The sequence below is a fragment of the Neopelma chrysocephalum genome, unplaced genomic scaffold, assembly GCF_003984885.1.
Source record: "Neopelma chrysocephalum unplaced genomic scaffold, ASM398488v2 Primary Assembly neopelma1_45, whole genome shotgun sequence".
Taxonomy (NCBI): domain Eukaryota; kingdom Metazoa; phylum Chordata; class Aves; order Passeriformes; family Pipridae; genus Neopelma; species Neopelma chrysocephalum.
The window spans coordinates 9,469,401-9,488,513 of record NW_020897704.1 but is presented as its reverse complement, the minus strand read 5'-3'; the positions used below and the strand labels follow the sequence as shown (position 1 = coordinate 9,488,513).

Sequence of the window (19,113 nt, the reverse complement as noted above, 5' to 3'; positions counted from 1 at the left end):
AAGGGGAAAGCACAATATATTAATTTTAGAGAAGCAAATCTCCTGCTCTGTTTCGGGAACAGTCTCTAGCATAGCTTTTGCCCAAGCCCAGTTTGTAAGGAAGAGGATCCCTGCACACAGCCAGCTGGATAATGCCAGTGCATACACACACACAGTTTTTTATACATATACATACATACATACATTTTTATGAGATATACAGAGAGAGATATCTCTGTAGAAGTAAAGGTGTATGGATCTATAAGTAGATGTCAGTGACACAATGAGTCGCCCTACCGCCTTGACTAGGAACTTTTTAGAAGGAAATTCTATAACCTAGAAGCAATATTATCGGAAACTTTTATTTTGTTGTGATTTGTGACTTCACAAAAATACTGAACAGGAAAGTAGTTCAAATTTTTAGTTTGCAGACAGAATACAGAAACACATGAAAGATTTGTTAGTATTAACAGCCAGAGAGTGAATCAATAGATCTGCTGTGGAAGGAAAACTCAGCATTTTTTTAAAATAATAAATTAGTTCTTTTTAAATTACATTCTATTCTATGTGTGCAGATGTACATTTTCTGTTGTTTTCCATTTTTTTATTTAGTATGAACACACAGAAAAGGCGAGTTTGTCTGTTAAAATGGATAAGAACCAGACAATAGCTCTGAACTAAGACCCACATCAAAAATGTTTTGAAGTGAAACGGCATCTTTCCACTACCTTAAAAGAAGCAAAGTCAATCCCAAAGTACAGAATCCTATGGATATATGGTGAGAAAGCCAATCTAATTCCTAATGCTTATATTTACTAGGGTATTGTAAAATCCTGTGTTAACAGTTGGATATTTATAGAAACCCATATTTAGAGATAGCAGTAGTTAGACAGAAATCCATAGGTATTAATAGTTTAAAGCAAACAAACAGCAAAAATATTTTTTGTCCAACCGGGCTAGAAAAATAAACATGCCAAGTGAATGAAACACACTGAGAACAGAACAAAACTTCTGTGTTCCCCCCATGCCATTCTAGTTGGTCACTGCTTATCTCTCTCCTTCATTTTATCAATGTAGTTCAGCACCTCCAGAGTCCTTTTGCCAGCCAAACTCAGGTACTCGGCTTCAGAAGGAAGGGCAGCAATCCCTGCCGCGCTGCCGGCGCCCGCGGGCTGCGGTATCTCCTGCGCTGGCAGTTCGTCTTCTCCCGCGGTGCCGGCGGTGCGGGGAGGAGGGACCCCGACTGGGCTGCGGGCTGCGGGCAGGGAGCCCCCACAGCTGCACACCCGCAAGGTGCCACACTGGGTGGCCACATCCGCCTTCTCTACTTCTGTCACAGAGCGCTCAGTCTGCGACCAAACATCACGCCTGGTGCTGCGAGTGACGTGCTCTCCCTTAAGGGCTCGGTGTGATGAGCTGCCCTCGGATGGGGCAGCGTGGTTTTTACTTTCCTCCTCTGTGGCGCAAAAAATAGAGCCTTTCTCCTGAAGAATGTTTGGTTCTTCTCTACCCAAACTACTGCTGGGCTGGAGAGGCACAGTTCTGGTGTGGAAGCTCTTGGGCGCCTCTCTGCTTGCTGAGAGGTTGGCATCATGTGTCTTCAAGGACTGTTCATTCAGATATTCCGTCTTTTTGGCTGTGTCTTCCTCTTCACACTGTTTGAACAGAATTGTGCGATTGCAACTGTTTAAATAGTTCAATAGCTAAGGACTAAGTTAATGACTAACTAATAACTAAGTTAGTCAAATAAACAGAAACGCCAGAGCGGTCTGGTTTAGGTTGTTTGTGGTTTTTTTCATTCTTTCCCCAAGGATGTACTCCTGGCTTTCGGTGGCCAATGCAGACCTTCACACTTAACATGCAATTTATACTCACACACCATGACGTTTTTGTGTTCAAGAATGGCTGAAAACACTGTATGTCAAATCTGTCTGCTTTACAGGCATGTAATGTAGGGCAGCTATACACAAAGGAAGAGCACAGAAGCTTGCTTAGCATCTTCCCACAATCATGCTACTGTAATTCCACATGGCCAGGCATTATCAACAGAACAGACCATGTCTGTTAAACTACTTAGGAAAATTTACAGCTAATAATTTCTTGTCCTCCTCACACCTGAATTTGCCTTGTACAAGGCAAAACCATAAGTAAGATTCCAGCTACATCCACCCTTAGATGCCCTCAGGCATGGATATATGATTTGAATGGAGCCCTGCCAACCCTCAAAGGTTGTGGGGTGTACTCACTGTGTCAGGACTACAGCTCAAATAGCTCTCGGTCTGTCTTGGAGAGTAACTGTAAGACTGGTTGCTGAGTGGTGACTCCATATCTTGAAAAATAGATGAAAAAGAAAGGCTACTCACCAGAGACTCCCCAAAGATCCAATTCTCAAGTACAGCATGTAGAATTAAACATTATTATTTCTGATGCAGTTTTAAGATACTGTTTAAAGAATAAAATGTTAGCAAGTTCAATCTAGGCAATCTAAGGCAGTAGCCAGTTCTTCTCCTCTCAGGAAAACATATCTTAGCAGAAATTGTGAGACAGGTGCCCCAAAGCTTCAGCTGTGCTGTTAATCAGCAGCTGCACCAGCAGCAGAACTGTGCTACCCAAAGGAAGAAGGACTCTGCACAGCAAGAGCTGTGAGAGAACACAGCAGACTCCACGTGCACACTGGCTGTCATACAAGTTACATGCTTTTTTCTTGGAGGCCCATGAGAGATCTTCTGCTCTGAAATGCAGCCAGCACAGTTGACCCTACAGCTACAGCTACCAAGGGAGCTGACTCCCCTCCCTCTGTCCACATGTGGAATGACAGCATATAGTCTAATGGAAGAGAATCTCTATTCAAGGAAAAGCAAACACAGATTAGTTACCTGGTAATGCTCCTTGTCTTTTTACAGTGCTGTATGAATCAGAAAAACTAGCCCTCAACAAATGTAACATCCCAAAAAGATCATTCTCCCTGGCTTTAAAAGTAACTGTTTCAATTTCACGTGGAGAAAAAAAAAAGTAATAATATATAAATGGTACTAACTTTTCTCCATCTCATGAAGATTTGAACTTGCTCCAAACTTAGACTCTTTCTCTTGTGCTCTTGTAAACTGTAAAAAATAATGAAGTGTTAATAGTGAGGGTTCAGCTGGATCAGCATCTCGGGTTAAGAGGAACATTCAGTTTCTGTATCACATAAAGGAGCCACTGCACTGTACCACAAATTATTTTAAGAGGTATTTGTACCCTGAGCAGTACCATATGTACCTGGGTGACTTCTACAGGCAAAACATCTAACAGACTTTTTATATGTATACTGGCACAAAGCTCCTTTACAATACTGTAGCATCCTGCATATAATGTCTGCCTGCAGAATTTGATCCTAAGGGTTGATGGGTAACTTACACAATGTATTTCAGGCATCAGCTGAGGTGTGAAACAAAGCACGTGAACTGTGGACCTGAAAAGGGCTGTCTATCTGAACCACTTCACTAGAAGCAATTCTTTCTGAATTCCTTTTATAAACCATGATGGCAAAGAAGCTTCCACAGAAGTCAATTCAGTAAAGCTATATTCAGTTTCTAACCATTGTGGATATTCCTTCTCCACCTCAAATGAACATTGCAAACAGTAGCTTTGGCAAAAAAACATGTCTCTTTAAAAAGTTACCTCTTCAAATCCAAAGAGCTGGTTCTGTCTCCAGCCTGTTTCTTTCATGGACTCGTCATCCCTGAGGAATGCAAACACAAAGTTCTCTGTAAGTGATTTTTATTTTCTTTCTGATTTAAAGTCCTCACTTGTGACTTTTCTGTCTTCAATTTTTATTTTGTCTTCAGTAACCATAAAATGCTTTCCGCTATTGAGATGACTGAACTTATTTCTGAACTGAGATTTTACACCAAGAATCTGTTTTTCATAAACTTCATTTCTGTTGAAATGCAAAATGGAACTGGAGAGATGGCAGAAGATAGTGCTGTTTTGTACAATGGAAGATATTATGGATCTTTGAAAAACACATCTTTTGTAAAATATGGGGCACTCACATATGCTTACTTTAGCCCAAGGAAGATACTAATTTCCTCTGCAGCCAGTGGAATGAGATAGAGTCTTTTAGGGGGCAAGCCAAAGCAAGATCTTAATCTCTGGAACTCAAAACTGTCCCATGAAGCAGTATTTCTCTGTACTTACTATAGGCAGATGAGCAAAGGTATAAGGGGCTTACCTGTGCATAAGTTTATTCACATTATACACTGCTATTTTCACTGGGAAAACTTGACTCCTTGGTAATACTGTTTAGAATTTTACCTTCCTGTCCTCTTGGCAGGATTTCTCCAATTCAGCAAGGTCTCTGCAGTTATCAATAGTTAATAGTTTGATAATTTCCATGGCACTCACCTTTTTTTTCTTGAATAATTCTGCACATTCTCCTTTAAGTTAATCTGCTGATCATGGTGATAAGCAAATGTCTCTAAAATAAAAAAAAGTAAACTTTGATTTTAAAATGTAATACAATAAATGCAATTTGAAAGCAAAGCTTTCTGTCAAGTTTTTAAAACAAATAATTGGATTTAAAATTAAGTTATTGCAATCAGAAAATTCATGGAATGTTTTCAGTCAGGGCAGATATGTTTCTGGTTATAAGAATATATGTCTTTAAAAGGAGAATAAAACCTGGAATACATATCCTTTAAATCTTGATACGCACCAATTTTTTCGAGGTTTGCATGTTTTTCTTTCTTTTCACAGGGTATGAAGTAGTGCTGTCCCTCATTGAAGTTCTGCAGGTCGGTTTTATGAAGTCCACTGGTTTCCTTGTAGCTTGAACTTGAGTCATTGTCACTTTTAAGGAAAACGAGTTCTGGAGTTGTGAAAATGCCTTCAAGGTGTCTGTCTATGGAACTTTTTTTTTGACTGATTGCAGGATAAGCCTTTCTAGTGTTGTAAGGATAATTTCTGTCAGTCATTTGATTTCTAACATCAGAATGGATGAAAAAAATGTCAGTACTGCTTTGGTTAACAAAAAGATTAAAATGCTTTGTGGAAGGATTACTATGGATTGGTTGGCTCTCATCTTCAAACAGTGCCAGAAAGGAACAACCACTTCCAACTTGGGGAGCTTTCAGTTCTGTGGTTTCTTTCACAACATCAAATACCGGTGCTTTTATTCCCTCACAGTTTTCTGATTCGTTACTGGTCATTATGACTGGATTTTTCCTGGCAGCATTCATATGGTCTAGCCTGGGGGTGGGGGGTGAAGTGGAGTGGGGGTAGAGAAGAAAAAAAACATTTTGCTTAGTATGCAAAGAAGCAAAATGCTGACTGCTAACACAACACTTTATGATAACTTGATGACAATCTCAAAGACTTCACTACTCATCACACTTGTTTTTGTCCTAAATGAGCATTATTTCATCCGAAAAAATATGTATTTTATCATATTTAGTTTTTATTTTACAGTAAGATTGATTTAAAAGGGGGTCTGTTTCATAATATCTCAAAATATACCAAGCCATGGAGCACATCCTCCTGGGTGTGATTTATAAAAGCAGCCACAGTATGTCACTGCTGCTCCACCAGCTAACCAAAGGCAGCAACTTTGGGGAGGGGATAAAAAAAAAAGAAAAAAAGAGGAAGATAGTTTCCTCTATTCATGAAAGCAGTTTGTTCCTCAAGATTACAGTTCTCTTGTGTACTGAAAAGCCTAATAAGCTCTGTGTACTGCTTTATTCCTGGTCTCTCTAGCAAGTGACTTCCATTTATACTTGAAATCAGTAATCCTGATTCAGCACAGAACTCCTCCATTGCACTGTCAGGTGGCCAGTCAGACATTTTATTTTGCCCAGACTTCCCTACCCCACTTCTGAGAGTAGTGGTTTTGAAGATGTTATCATGCAAACATCAGGGGCTTGAAAGTTGTCATGCTTTCAGCTACTTGGCTCTTAATCTAACATTTTCACTGTATATTTTCCAGGCTGGATCTGCTGACTGACCTTTCAGAAACTCTGAGCAAAAAGTTGAGAGTCTTCAGAAGCACAGAGAATTGGCAAAGAAGGACATTCAAAAAATGACCTTTCTTTAAAATGTTTTGAGCAATGCTGTCAATGGAACTTGAAAACTGAAATGTAGTACAGAAAACTTCTGTGGTGTTCTGTTCAGCAAATACTTGGAACTGGATAAAGATTCTATAGTACTTCAATGAAGTAGTTTCCTCTGCTTACAGAAGCCTCCCCAGAACAGTTTTAAAAGGTTAACCACACTAGAGTTTGTTCCTGGAGAAATTTGGACAGATATATGTGAGGAAGGTAAAACTATTTTGTGAACCAATTCAGAGGGTTCTTCTTAATTCCAGCTGAACATTTTGTAATGCAAAGTAAAAGTTAAGAGTAGATGAGAAAATAAGACATATAAAATTTTTAGTTAATATTTAATGCCACACCTCTCAGAATTACACACATTGATTACATCATCAGTATGTTACATTAAACAATTGTATAAGTTTACACTCTACTTTTCACCGTGAAAGAAACTCCCTTCACAAAAGAACTGCCATCTCTGGAGGTATAAGAATTTATGGCTACAATGGATGAAAACAAAACAAGGACAATATAAAGAAATGGATTTGAAGAACAGTTGGAAAGGAGATGTTGTTAGTGAGCCATAAATGGGTAGAAGACAACAGGAGGTGCCATAAGCAGATGAGTGCAGGCCTGACGGCCAGGGGAGAAATGAAAGGGGAGGTGTAGGTGCAATAAGGTTATGTAGGGCTTTAATGTAAAGATATTAATGAGGAATTGTCCCAGATATACAGCAAGGTGAATGTTATCCTCATTTTAGTTTTTGCTGGAGAAAACCAGGAGAAGCTACAAGAAAAGTGAAAGTTAAGGTGGCTGAGAGGAAGCTAATGTGCCTGGTTATCATGTGACCAGTGAGATTATCAGTCACTTAAGTCCCCAAGCAAACAGGCTGTAGGTACTTCAGGAGCAGTAAAATATTATATGGTCTTTTTATGACTCTATCGAGCCAAAGCTAGACACTGACAGGAACTTTCAACCAGATGGCACACTCATAGAATAAAACGAGTAAAGAAAGATGTACAACCCCTAGATCCAAGGGAAGAGTCCCTGGAAAGAAAATTATATAAAATGTTCAGTACAAATGAGTCTGGCCCTAAACCATCTATGATGAGAAATATTTTTAATCAGCACATACAAACAGAAACATATTCTTGATTTCTAACCATTCTTTAAAAAACAAAGTGCATATTCCCATAAAAGTATTATTGAAACAATTATAGGGGAAAAGAGCTATAGTAGGATCACATATGAAAGAGTAGGAAAGAAAATGCTTTGTTCCTGGAATCCCAAGTATAAACAAGTAGGTGGAGTTGCTCAACTGCTGCTTCATCAAGGTCATCAGAAAAGCACTTGAAACAGTGACCAGAACTAATGAGACCTGAGGCAGCTTCACTCTCCTTGTGGCTTCTTAGTAAATTTGAGCTATCATTCAAGGTGAATTCAGTAACACTATCATGTTTGTGACATTGAAAAAATAGATCATGGTTCTAAATGCCTACCCAAAATTCAGATTTTGCTGCCTTTCAGCAAATTTAAATAGCTTTGTATGTTTAGTCTTTCCATTTGATTTCAATTTCTATTTGAAAAGCACCAAAAATCAGTGAAAAAGACAAGTAGCAATAAGCTTCAGACAATCTTAGTATTTTTCTCAATTAAACTTGACTGTTATTTCCCTCTTTAGTGTAAAATCACTGCCTACCTATGAAATGGTTCAAACAGTTCCTGAAGCACCGTATCAGACTTCCTGAAAATACACTGGCTTGGAGGTTTAGTATTCCAAGAGTCTTGATCAAGACTATTACCTGGCTGAGAAAACAGTAGAAGCTGTCAAACTCTGAATATACATAATGGCTATAGTCTTTAAAACTTTAAACTTGAGTTTGCAAATAATATATGCGTTTTCCCACCATTTTTACTTCTTTTTATCTTTACAGTAGAAGCCCAAACCTGCTAACAGCCCAAATGAGTTCTGTATAACTCGTACTTTTCCATATTTGCATATCAATGTTAATATGCAAAATGTCCTTTTAGCACCCCATCCTCCCATAGTATGAACAAGCTTGATAGACTGTAACAAGCTGAAGTTCCACTGAAGATGACAGAATCAGAAAATCTCATCTGGAAGGGACCTCAAGAGTCATCTAGTTCAACCTGCTTAAAACAGGGCCGGCTTCAAGCTAAGGCCATATTGCTCAGTAATGTTCAGGACAACCACCTACTGCATGGCCTCTTCTTGTGCTTAGCCAGTTTCGTGGCTATTTTTTATCCTCTACAGACAGAATTTCCGTTGTTGAAACTTGTGACTTCTACCTCTTGCCATTTCACTGTGTACCTCTGGCTCTGTCCTGCCTGTAGCTCTGTTTGGACTGTAGAAGACACTGGTTAGTTTACCCACTATCCTGGTCTTTCCCAGGCAATGAAAACCCTCTTTGCTCACTCTCTTCATAATCACCATCTGCTCCAATCCCCTAACAATTTATGTGGCCCATCATTGGTCTTGCAACAGTTTGCTCATTTCTCTCTAGTACTGGGTGGGGCCCAAAATTTGACACAGTATCTCAGACGTGTTCTCACATACGCTGCTCAGAGCGAAATAATCACTTGCCTTTGACTGTTGGGTGTGCTCATTGTAGCAGCATGTCAAGGGAGGTGACTCTGCTCCTCTACTCTGCCCATCCCTCCTTCTACACTTCCTCTTTGCATTTGAGCTCAGTCAGGAGTTCCCTGATTCAGCCAAACTGGCCTCCGGGACCTACTCATTCTCTTGCACATTAAGGTAGACTGTCCTTGTGTTTTGAAAGCATCTTTCTCGGGCTCCTTTGTTCTTCAGGTCAGGTTCCTCTGGGTTTCTGCTTACTCATTTTCTGAACAACCCAACATCTCCCATTCTGAAGCCCTTGAAGCACTTCTTCCTCACTTACCTCAAGACTTTATAATACCACTGATGATACACATAGAATTCGTTTTATTATTTCCAATTAATAATATATTTTCTAAAAAATAAAACATATTGTATTTGCTGTTACTTTTCTAAGGATGACTATTTTAAGAATCCTGAAGTTAACAAAAAAAAAATAGTAACATGCATCAGAACAAATTACTCAATTATTACTTAAAGGTAATGACTTAAAGAGCAGGCTTTTCTCGATCCTTTTAGAGCACTGAGAATACTGTAAGAACTATGTTACTCACACTGCAAGATTAAAAATTAGGTTGTGGGATCAACTGGGATTATATGACACCCAGTTACACCAGCTGTATGTTTAAGAAAGCTGTATCTACAACTATAATACACTTCAGCTTTCTTTAACCAAATTTACAAGCCAGAAACAAAAGAAAGCCAGCAGCATGTGACTAATTCTCTTTCTGCAGATATCAGCAATGCTGAGAGCTCAGTGTTAAGCTCAAGTTAAGCTTATTTCAGAACAATAAAACAAATATATTTGTATATATGGACTATTCGTTGCCACCAGCCTACAAGAGATGTTGATCATTTATAGTTATCTTCACAATTACACTCTATCTACATACAAAATAAATGAAAGTTAGTTTAAAATAATTCTGTGGAAGTAAAATGTTAACCAAACCTGCTTTTGCAGCTTCTCTTCATAGGTCTGTTCCCAAATGTTGCCCATTGGGTTTGTGTTGAACTTTTCTTCTGGAGGCTGTGTACAGTTAGAGGACTGAAAACCCTAAGAAGACAATGAACAAGCAATAAAAGCTCTTGCTCAGTTGTCTTCTTGTTCCATACTAGAGCCAACATACAGTAATTCAGTTAGTTGTGAAAACTAGACAAAACACGTCAAAGAGAATTTTATCAGAAACTGTTTTGATTTAAGCATAAAGTGCAAAGTAATCAAGCCTTTCTATATCTTTTACATCTCTGCACATATACCACAAGGAAGAGAAAATTTTTGTGTATTTGAATGTCATGATACAACTTTTTCACAAAACACATAAGGCTATAAGGGCTTATTTCAGGGAAATACATAAGTACCTACTTAATTTGAAGCATGCACACAAATGTTATCCTGCAGAGACATGATATAAATACATTTTTAGCATAAGGTTTATAGGTAAATGATCTGCTGAATTGGTTCTGAGACTTGCACTTAAGTTCCTCTTAAAGACTCACTTTTGTTTATGCTTCTCACATTCCATCATTTCACATTTCTGTTTTTTTTTAATTTACCTGCTGTTGGCCTCTGTTCCTTTCCCATAAGCTCTGTTCTTCATGACTAGCTTAGAGCACAGATATTCTGAAATAATTTGCAAAATGCCTAAAACAAGATGAGCCTTTCCAGAAATATGTAAGCAATCGCAGGAACAAATATAAAATGTGACTGCAAAATAATATACCAAAATAGTCTTAAAGAGAAAGACTTCACATATTTCAGTACCAATTAGATTTGGTCACTCTTTTAAAAATCACTTAAAAATACAGCAATTGCTGAACAATATTAGTTTTATATCATAAGAAAAATAAACCTACATTATGCTGGTATTTTACTTTCTCTGAGAGATGCTGCCTTCTGCTGTCCAGTACTTGCTTTTGTAACCTTGTAAAATGAATAAAAACAGCCTTTGAAATACAAGATCTGTAAGATTAAAATATTCTGAGTATTAATTTCAAAATAATTTAGGAATATTTTTCCACACATCTTACAAAGGTCTGATTCTTAAGCAGTTGTGAGCAGCCTGTGTGTGATTCGGTCAGGTCAGGGTCTGAAGCTGGATGGGAAAGCATTGTAAGTGGATAATGCTGTCTGAATAGCCTGCTTCTCAAGATAATACTAGCGTATGTACCTGACATGAGTAAAAACACACTACCTTTTTTTAAAAAATCTCTCAGCTTCATGTGCAGTGTTTTATTCAGATCTATTTATTTACTCTCTCACAGTAAGAGTATCACTGGAATGCCAGGAGTGATTGTGAAACTCCCTGTTTACTACGGTATGTATATGGTTTCTTAATACTCCAAATATAAAACCATCATGAAATACCTTTTCCGGAACTTCATTTTAGCATAACTATTGCCTATTTTATACAAGTACCTGTTCTGGAGATCATCTAGATTTGACTTATGTTGTGTACGTAGTGGTGATGTGGGAAGCTCTAAGTTGTGTCTCCCAGGAAGTTTTTTTACATCTTCAGTGATATCCACGTGGACTGGCTTCCTCACGTTCTCTGCAATGAAATTATTCAGTATGTCAGAGCTGGGCTTGGAGAAAGTTTTGAGGTTCCTGAATTTTCACTTGAGTACAAAAGCTGTTGTTTTAGACTTCTTAATCCATTTAAAACCATACTTTTTCTTTCTTTTTCACTAACAATGCAAAAACTCTATTCTAAATGGCATGATAGTATAAAATTATTCACAGTCAGCTGCTGTGTGTGGACAGGCTCTGTTGCCCTCCTCAGTCACTTTCTACTTTTCCTCAGCATAGGACAACAAATTTTCCGCAATCTGGTTTATGAATATGTCACAGAAAATAAGAGTCATAGAGTCATAGAATTGTTTAGGTTTGAGAAGACCTTAAAGATCATCGAGTCCAGCCATTAACCCTGCATTGCCAAGTCCACCACTAAACAATGTCTCTCAGTACCCCATCTGCAGGTAAAGAGTAGGACTGAAGTTGCAGCCACGTTTCTTTAGAAGTTTAATAACAGATTTTAAGAAAGATAATCTGAGTAGATCTGACAAGATTATTCCAAATGCCCAAATGAAAAAGGAATTGGATTAGAAATGGACCCATTCAATGGCAAAGGGAAAAAGAAATGGATATAAGACAAAATTAATGAATAGAAAATGAGGAAGGTGCATAAGTGTATGTCGCAAACATTAACCCTTTCCTGGCCAGACTTGTACAAGTGTACAAGACTTTGAAGGTGACGTAGGCTGTAGCCAAGGTTAATTGATTCATCTTATGCCCTGACTTTTTATTCAGTCATAATTTTTGTACTTAGTTACAATTTTTTATTTTAAAAATAAAACAACACTTATTTGAACATTAAGTTACAAGTGGAAGAACAAGAACAAAAATAACAGCAGTAATAGTTAAGAATAACTGATTCTGAGAAGTCAGAACACTGTTAGTCAAAACTCACCAGTGTTGTCTTTTTTGGTTGATATCTGGTTAACCACATAGAGATTAAGAAGATCTAAACTGACTGCTGAACTTTTAGGAGATGATACTTCCAGAAGCTTCATTTTTGTTTTAAGTTTCTTTTTTTCAAAGTATTCCTTAAATTTTTAAAGGAGATAGTAAGTTTTTGACAAAAGCTTCAACAACAGACTAGGAGTATAGACAGATATTTCTTTTGAGATTAGCAAGCAAGACTTAGTGAACAATTCCTAATAATAAAAGCACATGATTAAGTACCTCTGAATTCTCACACCCTATTAGCAGTTAATTTATTTTTTATGGCCTTGAAAAAGACTGCAAGTATAATTTGGTCATATTCAGAATAAGTCACCGTTATCTTGATGCCAAAAATTTAGTCCTTAAACACTCATTTCTCAAACTTTGTGTATAATCACTAAAAAGTATGTCTTTCAAATAAAAGATAACAAATGTGGCAATAAAGAAGTCTTTAAAAATTTAAACTTGGGCTTTTTAGGCAACTTATAAGATAGTAGGCAAATACACTAGCAAGATTACATACATCAGATGTGCCATCCATAATAACACAGAGTTTATTGTTCTCCAAATTTGTCTTTCTTGACAAAGAAAATAGTCTTGTGGCAAAGAAAAAAAAAAAAAAGACAAATCTCTATGATTGGGACTTCAGAAAGACTTTTGTTGCAAGGAATAAAAAGAGATACAACTGACACTTTGTATATATCAAGCAGATAATTCTGGAAAATTTAGGAAACAAACCCCGTCATTTTGTAGAGACTTAATAACGATCCTAAAATCATTAGCATCAAGTACAGCAAATGAATAAAATAAAACAAGTAAGATTTATTTTTTCTAACTGCAAGAAGGATATTGAAAATTGAAGGCTATGCCAAAAAGAAAAAAAATAGCACTGGCTTTTCTTCTGAAATGTAATTCTTCTCCTGATTGTGGGTTACATGTAACCAATATACCCAACATGTTCATTGGTAACTAATTTTCAGTATAATTTATTATTATCTTTAGCTTTCTAGGCTAATTTCATCTGTGGAAAATATCTATTTTTCAGTTAAGAAGTAATATCAACCTGTGTACAAAGCAACACTTCAAAATTCATATTACTTTGGGGTCCACACCCCTAAGATGTATCCACTTCCCTTTAGTGTCCCAGATATTTTCTTCCCATCACGTCTAAATTACCAAATTACTAATAATTGTGTAATAGCAATTACAAAATTACCACTCTGTTTAGTAATTTAGTGCTACATTATTAAAAACAATCCTGACTTGGATCCTTCCCTTATTTCCCTTCTCCACTGAAGCAAATTACATAGTTGTAACATAAATTATGTGGTTTAGACCAGTTATCCCTGAGAAAATAGATATTTTGAGAACTCATAGGCCTCCAGGAGACTGGGAAAGCGATGAGGACAACAAGCTGCTGATTGGTCCCACATTCCCTTATGTAAACGTTCTTATTTCAGTGATTGTCTCCATACAGTCAGCCCGTTTCTCCTACTCCTCTGTATGCCCGTGCACCTGCTCTGGGCATTGGGGATACCAGCTTCAGTGGTGGAGCTTCCCTCTACTGCCTCTTTCTTCCCTGCTTAGGACACTGACTTCACTTACTGCAGTTATAGCCATTTTCTCTTACTGTTTTCTTCCTCTTTCCTGTTCGAAACATCTTCTGCTAGGGATAAGTTTGATTCCCTTATTTCACTTTCAGATTCAAAATACAAATAAGCTGGCCTGCTTTTGTAAATGCCAAATAAAGTACTTCAATGAGCCTAACACCCCTTAATACAGCCCAGAAGAATAGCTGTGTATGCATGCGTTAGGCCAGCTGACCATGAGGTTGTCACTGTGAGGCTTCAAGCAATCCCATGTGTCAGCACATACCATTGTAATATGGTAACAGAAGTAATTCAGTAAAACTTAAATTGGGCATGTTCATTCATTTATTCATTCATTCATGCCTTCTCTAGCTGCCTTTTCTTCCTGCTGGAATTCAGTGTAGTAAACCTAGCACAAGACTTTTGCCCTAAAAGTCAGGTAAAAATATTTCAACTGTTAAGTTACTGTTTAGAATCTCACTCTAAATGCTTTGAAAGTATTATCTAAGTGAATCCACTAAAGCATTTATATAACAATATAAAATCCAAGGTAGCTAAAACTGTTTACCTTTTGTTTTCTCCTTTCCTGCTTTAGTATGATTCTGCTCCTAAAAATGCAAATAATTATTATTTTAATCGCAAAAGTATAATCTTGAGTCACGGCTTGAATTGCTCATCAATGGTATTGAGAATTTAGGACACAAATATGTTATGTTATGTTGTGTTATGCTATGCTATGTTGTGTTGTGCTGTGTTCTGTTATGCTATGCTAATGTTATGTTATGTTACATGTTATGTTATAATGGATATTCAGGTAGTTAAGTCAATATATCTCTGTTGAAGTCACCTTGACTGATCTTGGTTTACTCAGGTAAGGATAGGACCACATTGTATATTAGGCTACTATACTGAACATGAAAAAGGAAAACAGAAGAAGCTTTTAATCATTTGACCTGTAATGCAACATTTCATCAATTTGTAATTTCTTAAAACTTAAGAAATCTTTGTCAATATATTTTTTCTCCTAATTTTCTTGTCATGCTGCAACATAGTTACAAAAACATATTAGCAAAAAATCCAAAGGAGCACTATACAAGCTTTTACCTTAATGGTACAGAATATTGTGAACCTTCCACAAAAAAGGTAAGAACAATAGTTTGTGACTACAAGGTGCTGTTGTTTGTGCACCCTAGGAGACAGTTATACCTTAAACTATGTATCTCACTTGTAAAACATAGCCTTAAATGAATTGAAATGGATTGTCTACAGGACACAGTGCACAAAATCGGATGTCATGGTCACTGCTGTGAGCAGAGTGAGCAGGGCTGCATTCCTTGGGTCGGTAAGATTAGGACTTTTTTGAGGGTTAGAAATATCGAATATCCCATTGGAATGACTTTTTTCCTGTTCTTAAGGTTAGAACAAACTTTCTAAACATGTACATAACATTTGCCCTTGCAGTGGGGAGAAGCCCCAGTAACACCTAGTTTTTCTGGCACCTCAAATGCAAATCCCAGACTCACCTAAGGAACTCTGACAGATACTGCCAGCAGCAGCAAGTAGCAGGTTGGTTTGTATTTGCTAAGTGTGTGCAAAACACGCTGTGTTTTCTTACAGAGGCTATGACAGACAGACATTTAGGACAACGTTGGGTTTGGTGTTTTGTTTTTTTTTTTTTTGAACTGAAGCTCTCCCTTCCCCCTGCTTCACAGGGGCAACATTCAGAAATCCCATTTTGCTGGGAAGACTTCCAGATGAGTAGGCCATTCTTTTAGTTTGATTCTGCATAGAGTCAGGAAGATTACAAAACTGTGTTTAGCAACACTGCTTCCCAGTGGCTGGCAAAATCTGTGGGGTTTACATTTCTAGTAGATGAGCAGATGGCACAGCACCTAAAGAAACTGAATGTTATCTTATTTATTTTTTTTTTAACATTACAACTCAGTTTGTGGTATTTTACTATTTCAGTGCATCTCAATACCTGTACATCTTTTTCTCCAAATGGCAACCACTGCTGTTTGTTAAGGGTGTGAGGAAAGGCCTCACCCAGCCCCTGCCTGTGGAGAAACACTGGGCCCAAACATGACAGCCCTGCCTGGGGTGGGAGGGCACCTTCACCTCCCCACACAGCCTGGCTCAGGAGGGGACTTGGGGCTGAAACACACACACTGCCGTGCTACTGGTCTGTGGGGAGACACTGATTCTGTCACAAACACCATGGCTGTGCCCACTCCGTAACGGGACACCAAGGTGGTTGTCACACACACTAAGGCTATGCTTGACTTGTGAGGGGACACCATGGCTGTCACACACCCCATGGCTGTCACACACCCCATGGCTGTCTCACCACACAAACCACAGCACTGCCCAGCCTGTGAGGGGACACCGACATCGCATGGAGCTGTTTCTGTCAGCCTTTGAAGAGTTTCACTCACCGACTACCACCAACCCAGTTCATTTTCTTCTGCTGAGGAGGGAGGGAGGGAGGGCTGGAGGTGGGGGCGATGCCCACGACAGAGATGGTTTGCAGCCCCCCAGCAGGGCCACAGGGCCCTCCTGCAGGGCCTCCTCCTCCCTGGGAGCACCAGGGCAGCTGCTCTGCATGTCCCCAGGCTAGCAGAGAAGAAGGAAAGGGTGGTGCAGGGACAGACAGCCAAAGGGGAAGGATGCAGAAAACCAAGCAAGGCAGCTGATGGGGAGGAAGTGATGCTCTGGTTGCTGCTGCTCTTCCTCTACCCACCATGTTTCCATACAGGCTGCTGCCAGAAGCCATTGCCCATTTGCAAGGGGGTCATGAACCTCTTGCTGTCCCAAGTGAATAGATTTGTCTTTCAGGGCCAGTTTGTCTTTGCTACAACCACCATACTTTTAAGGCAAGAGAAAAGCACCTTCCTCCCCATCCTGCTCTTCCTCAGGTAACTTACGGGCAACAGGAGAATCAATGCGCATTTTCTACTAGCAAGTGTTGTTGCCCTTGGGTCTGTCTGATGACCTTTTGTGTGTAAATGTGACAAACCCTCCAGGAGAGATGCAGAGCTGCAGGTGCTCCCTGTGCTCCCAGGGACACAGCAATACAGCTCCACTCGCTCCCTTCCCTGTGACTCCCTGCCATTGTTTCAGCAAGCGAAGGCACCCATTTATAAAACAATCATCAAATTTTACATGAATCTTTTCCTGTGGCATTTCTTTACTGAGTTATCTTTAGCCTAATGTTTCTCAGGGTACTAAAGTTTGCTTAGCATTAGTACAATAGTGGGAAGGATGCTCAGAGTAGATATTAGGAGCCTAATATTAAAAATGACCCAAGATTTTTTTCTTTGTAATACTTCTAATTTGATTAGGGTGTTTATAGAATCTGAATAGTATGCATATTGTTTATTGTAACAACACTAGATTAAAATCGTCACAATAAGTAATATCTATATTTTAAGTCTTTGTGACTCTACAGCTAATATGATAGATGACAGAATGAAAGGTTATTTAACTAATTTCATCACTTCAAACATTAATTTTTATTTTCAATTCCATCTAATGTAAATGTTTCACATGTTAATATTATGTCTAAGATGAAGTTTCATGCCTAACATATTCAAATCCCTTTTACTTTTGTTTTTCTAATATATCATGTTTTCTGTATCACCATTACCCTTACTTTTCTACAGTATTGTCTAGATTTAAAGAAAAAAGTGCACTTTTCTTTATGTTTGATTTATTTAGTCTGGTAGTTAGTAGTTATTTGTAGAATCCTGGAAAAGTGACATGGCAGCTTCAATTAATTATTTTTCAACATAAGAAAACTTCTCCTCAAATTATTTTCTGCAGATAAAGATCTTTCAAACATCCATAAAATAAAGAATCAGTTCTTTTTTGAGGAAGGCAAAGTAAACAATTAAATAAGACCTGAGACGTATATGACTATATTTCCAGTATCTGCATATTGTGCCTTGACTGTCAACATTTGAAAAGTTTGAAATAATTGATTTGGATTTCTGAGTGACATCATAATTTCCAAGAATTGCAGGTCATTATTGTTAATTTTTAAAAGGTCATGAATGAGTTTCATGGAGCTTAGTTGATTCTCTGGGAAGTGAAGTAAGTATAGAAGAAAGAGACTTTCTCTATGTGTCAAAAACTGAAGTTCAAAGATTTCCCCTTTTTCTAACTTTTACAGCCACCCTTCAGAATAACTGCCTCTCATGTTCTTTTGTTAAGAAAGTATTATACAGGATCTTAGTCAGAACAGCTTTCCAACCTCCATCACTGGAGTTTTCCTCTCTGATATGCTTCTTCACTATCAGATCAGCTCTAGATATGTGACATAGCAAAGCAGTTCAAAGTAGTGTACCATTTATCTGATGTAAGAATGCATTTCTACAGAAGGCTGGTGTTGAAGTGTTGACTGTGCAACTCAAAGAATCCAGCTTTAAGTAAGTTCTCACAGAACACCTATACAATCAAATAAGAGAGAAGGAGGTCTTTTGAAGATGAGTGGCTAAGTTAGGCTCCTATTCTATGCCCCAACACCCAGAAAGGAAGCAGCTAATTTAGATAATGAAACTGTGTGAAGTCAAAGTGTGCCTCTGTCTGCAGCATTATTGTATCCTGAAGGTTTGGACACCCTTCTTTCCCTAAGCAGGAGAGTTTTTCCCTTGAGTGAGCAGACAATGCTTATTTAAAATCTTATACTCACCAGAGCTAGCAAGAGAGAAACAGAGAGAAAATGTGTTTCCAAGAAATTTCTTAGAACTAACTGCAAATGGTTCTCATGTTCCTTAATGAATCTTCCACTTCCCAGCAACTCTAGTGTTCTTTATAGCAAAAGAAGGGACTACTAGAAGATGAATGTATAGTAAATGAAGACAAACCAAATCCAAACTGGGGTTTCTTACAGTTGAGTTTAAATATTTTACAACATTACTAACTTTTTTGATGCTAATTAAACATATTTTAACTTTGATTTTTTTATTTGATCTTGATATCTAGTGTTAGGTAACTAAATCCATCTGTAGAAAACTACATAAAAGATGCAGAGTAACTGAAATTCTTTTGAATCTCTATCCAGGGTGGGAATTTTCTGGTACTTTTAAATACCGGGATGCACTTATTTAGATCCCTAAATATTGACCTAATTATCTAATACTAGGAATACACAACTAAAAAAAACCTGACTGTTCCAAGTGGAAGTTTTCCTTTGGCAAATGCAGTGCTTAATCTTTGTTTACAGAGTTGCATGGTCTTCTTCCAGTCAGTGATCTATGTCCATTTCCTCCTCGAGAGATCAGTTTATGAAGAAATAAAGCAACACTATCTGTGGTGTTTTACACTAACCTGGTTGAT

General features: G+C 38.0%; 1 protein-coding gene across 6 annotated transcripts; it reads right to left on the bottom strand.

The window, feature by feature from the left end:
- Window positions 1-322: 322 nt before the first annotated feature.
- Window positions 323-17,954, bottom strand: CUNH12orf40 (chromosome unknown C12orf40 homolog). Of its 6 annotated transcripts, none has more exons than XM_027679297.1 (13): window positions 16,212-16,674; window positions 14,345-14,384; window positions 12,153-12,288; window positions 11,102-11,234; window positions 10,540-10,606; window positions 9,635-9,739; window positions 7,747-7,853; window positions 4,679-5,211; window positions 4,369-4,441; window positions 3,643-3,703; window positions 3,017-3,083; window positions 2,226-2,308; window positions 323-1,634 (listed from the first exon to the last, which is right to left on the bottom strand). In XM_027679297.1, exons 1-13 carry the CDS (start codon window positions 16,547-16,549, stop codon window positions 1,020-1,022), a joined length of 2,358 nt encoding a protein of 785 aa, XP_027535098.1. In that variant the 5' UTR covers window positions 16,550-16,674; the 3' UTR covers window positions 323-1,019. The 6 variants fall into 6 exon arrangements, with proteins under 6 accessions (XP_027535098.1, XP_027535100.1, XP_027535101.1 ...); XM_027679299.1 differs by having other exon boundaries at window positions 16,517-16,625; XM_027679300.1 differs by lacking the exon at window positions 16,212-16,674 and adding an exon at window positions 15,758-15,842.
- Window positions 17,955-19,113: the final 1,159 nt, after the last annotated feature.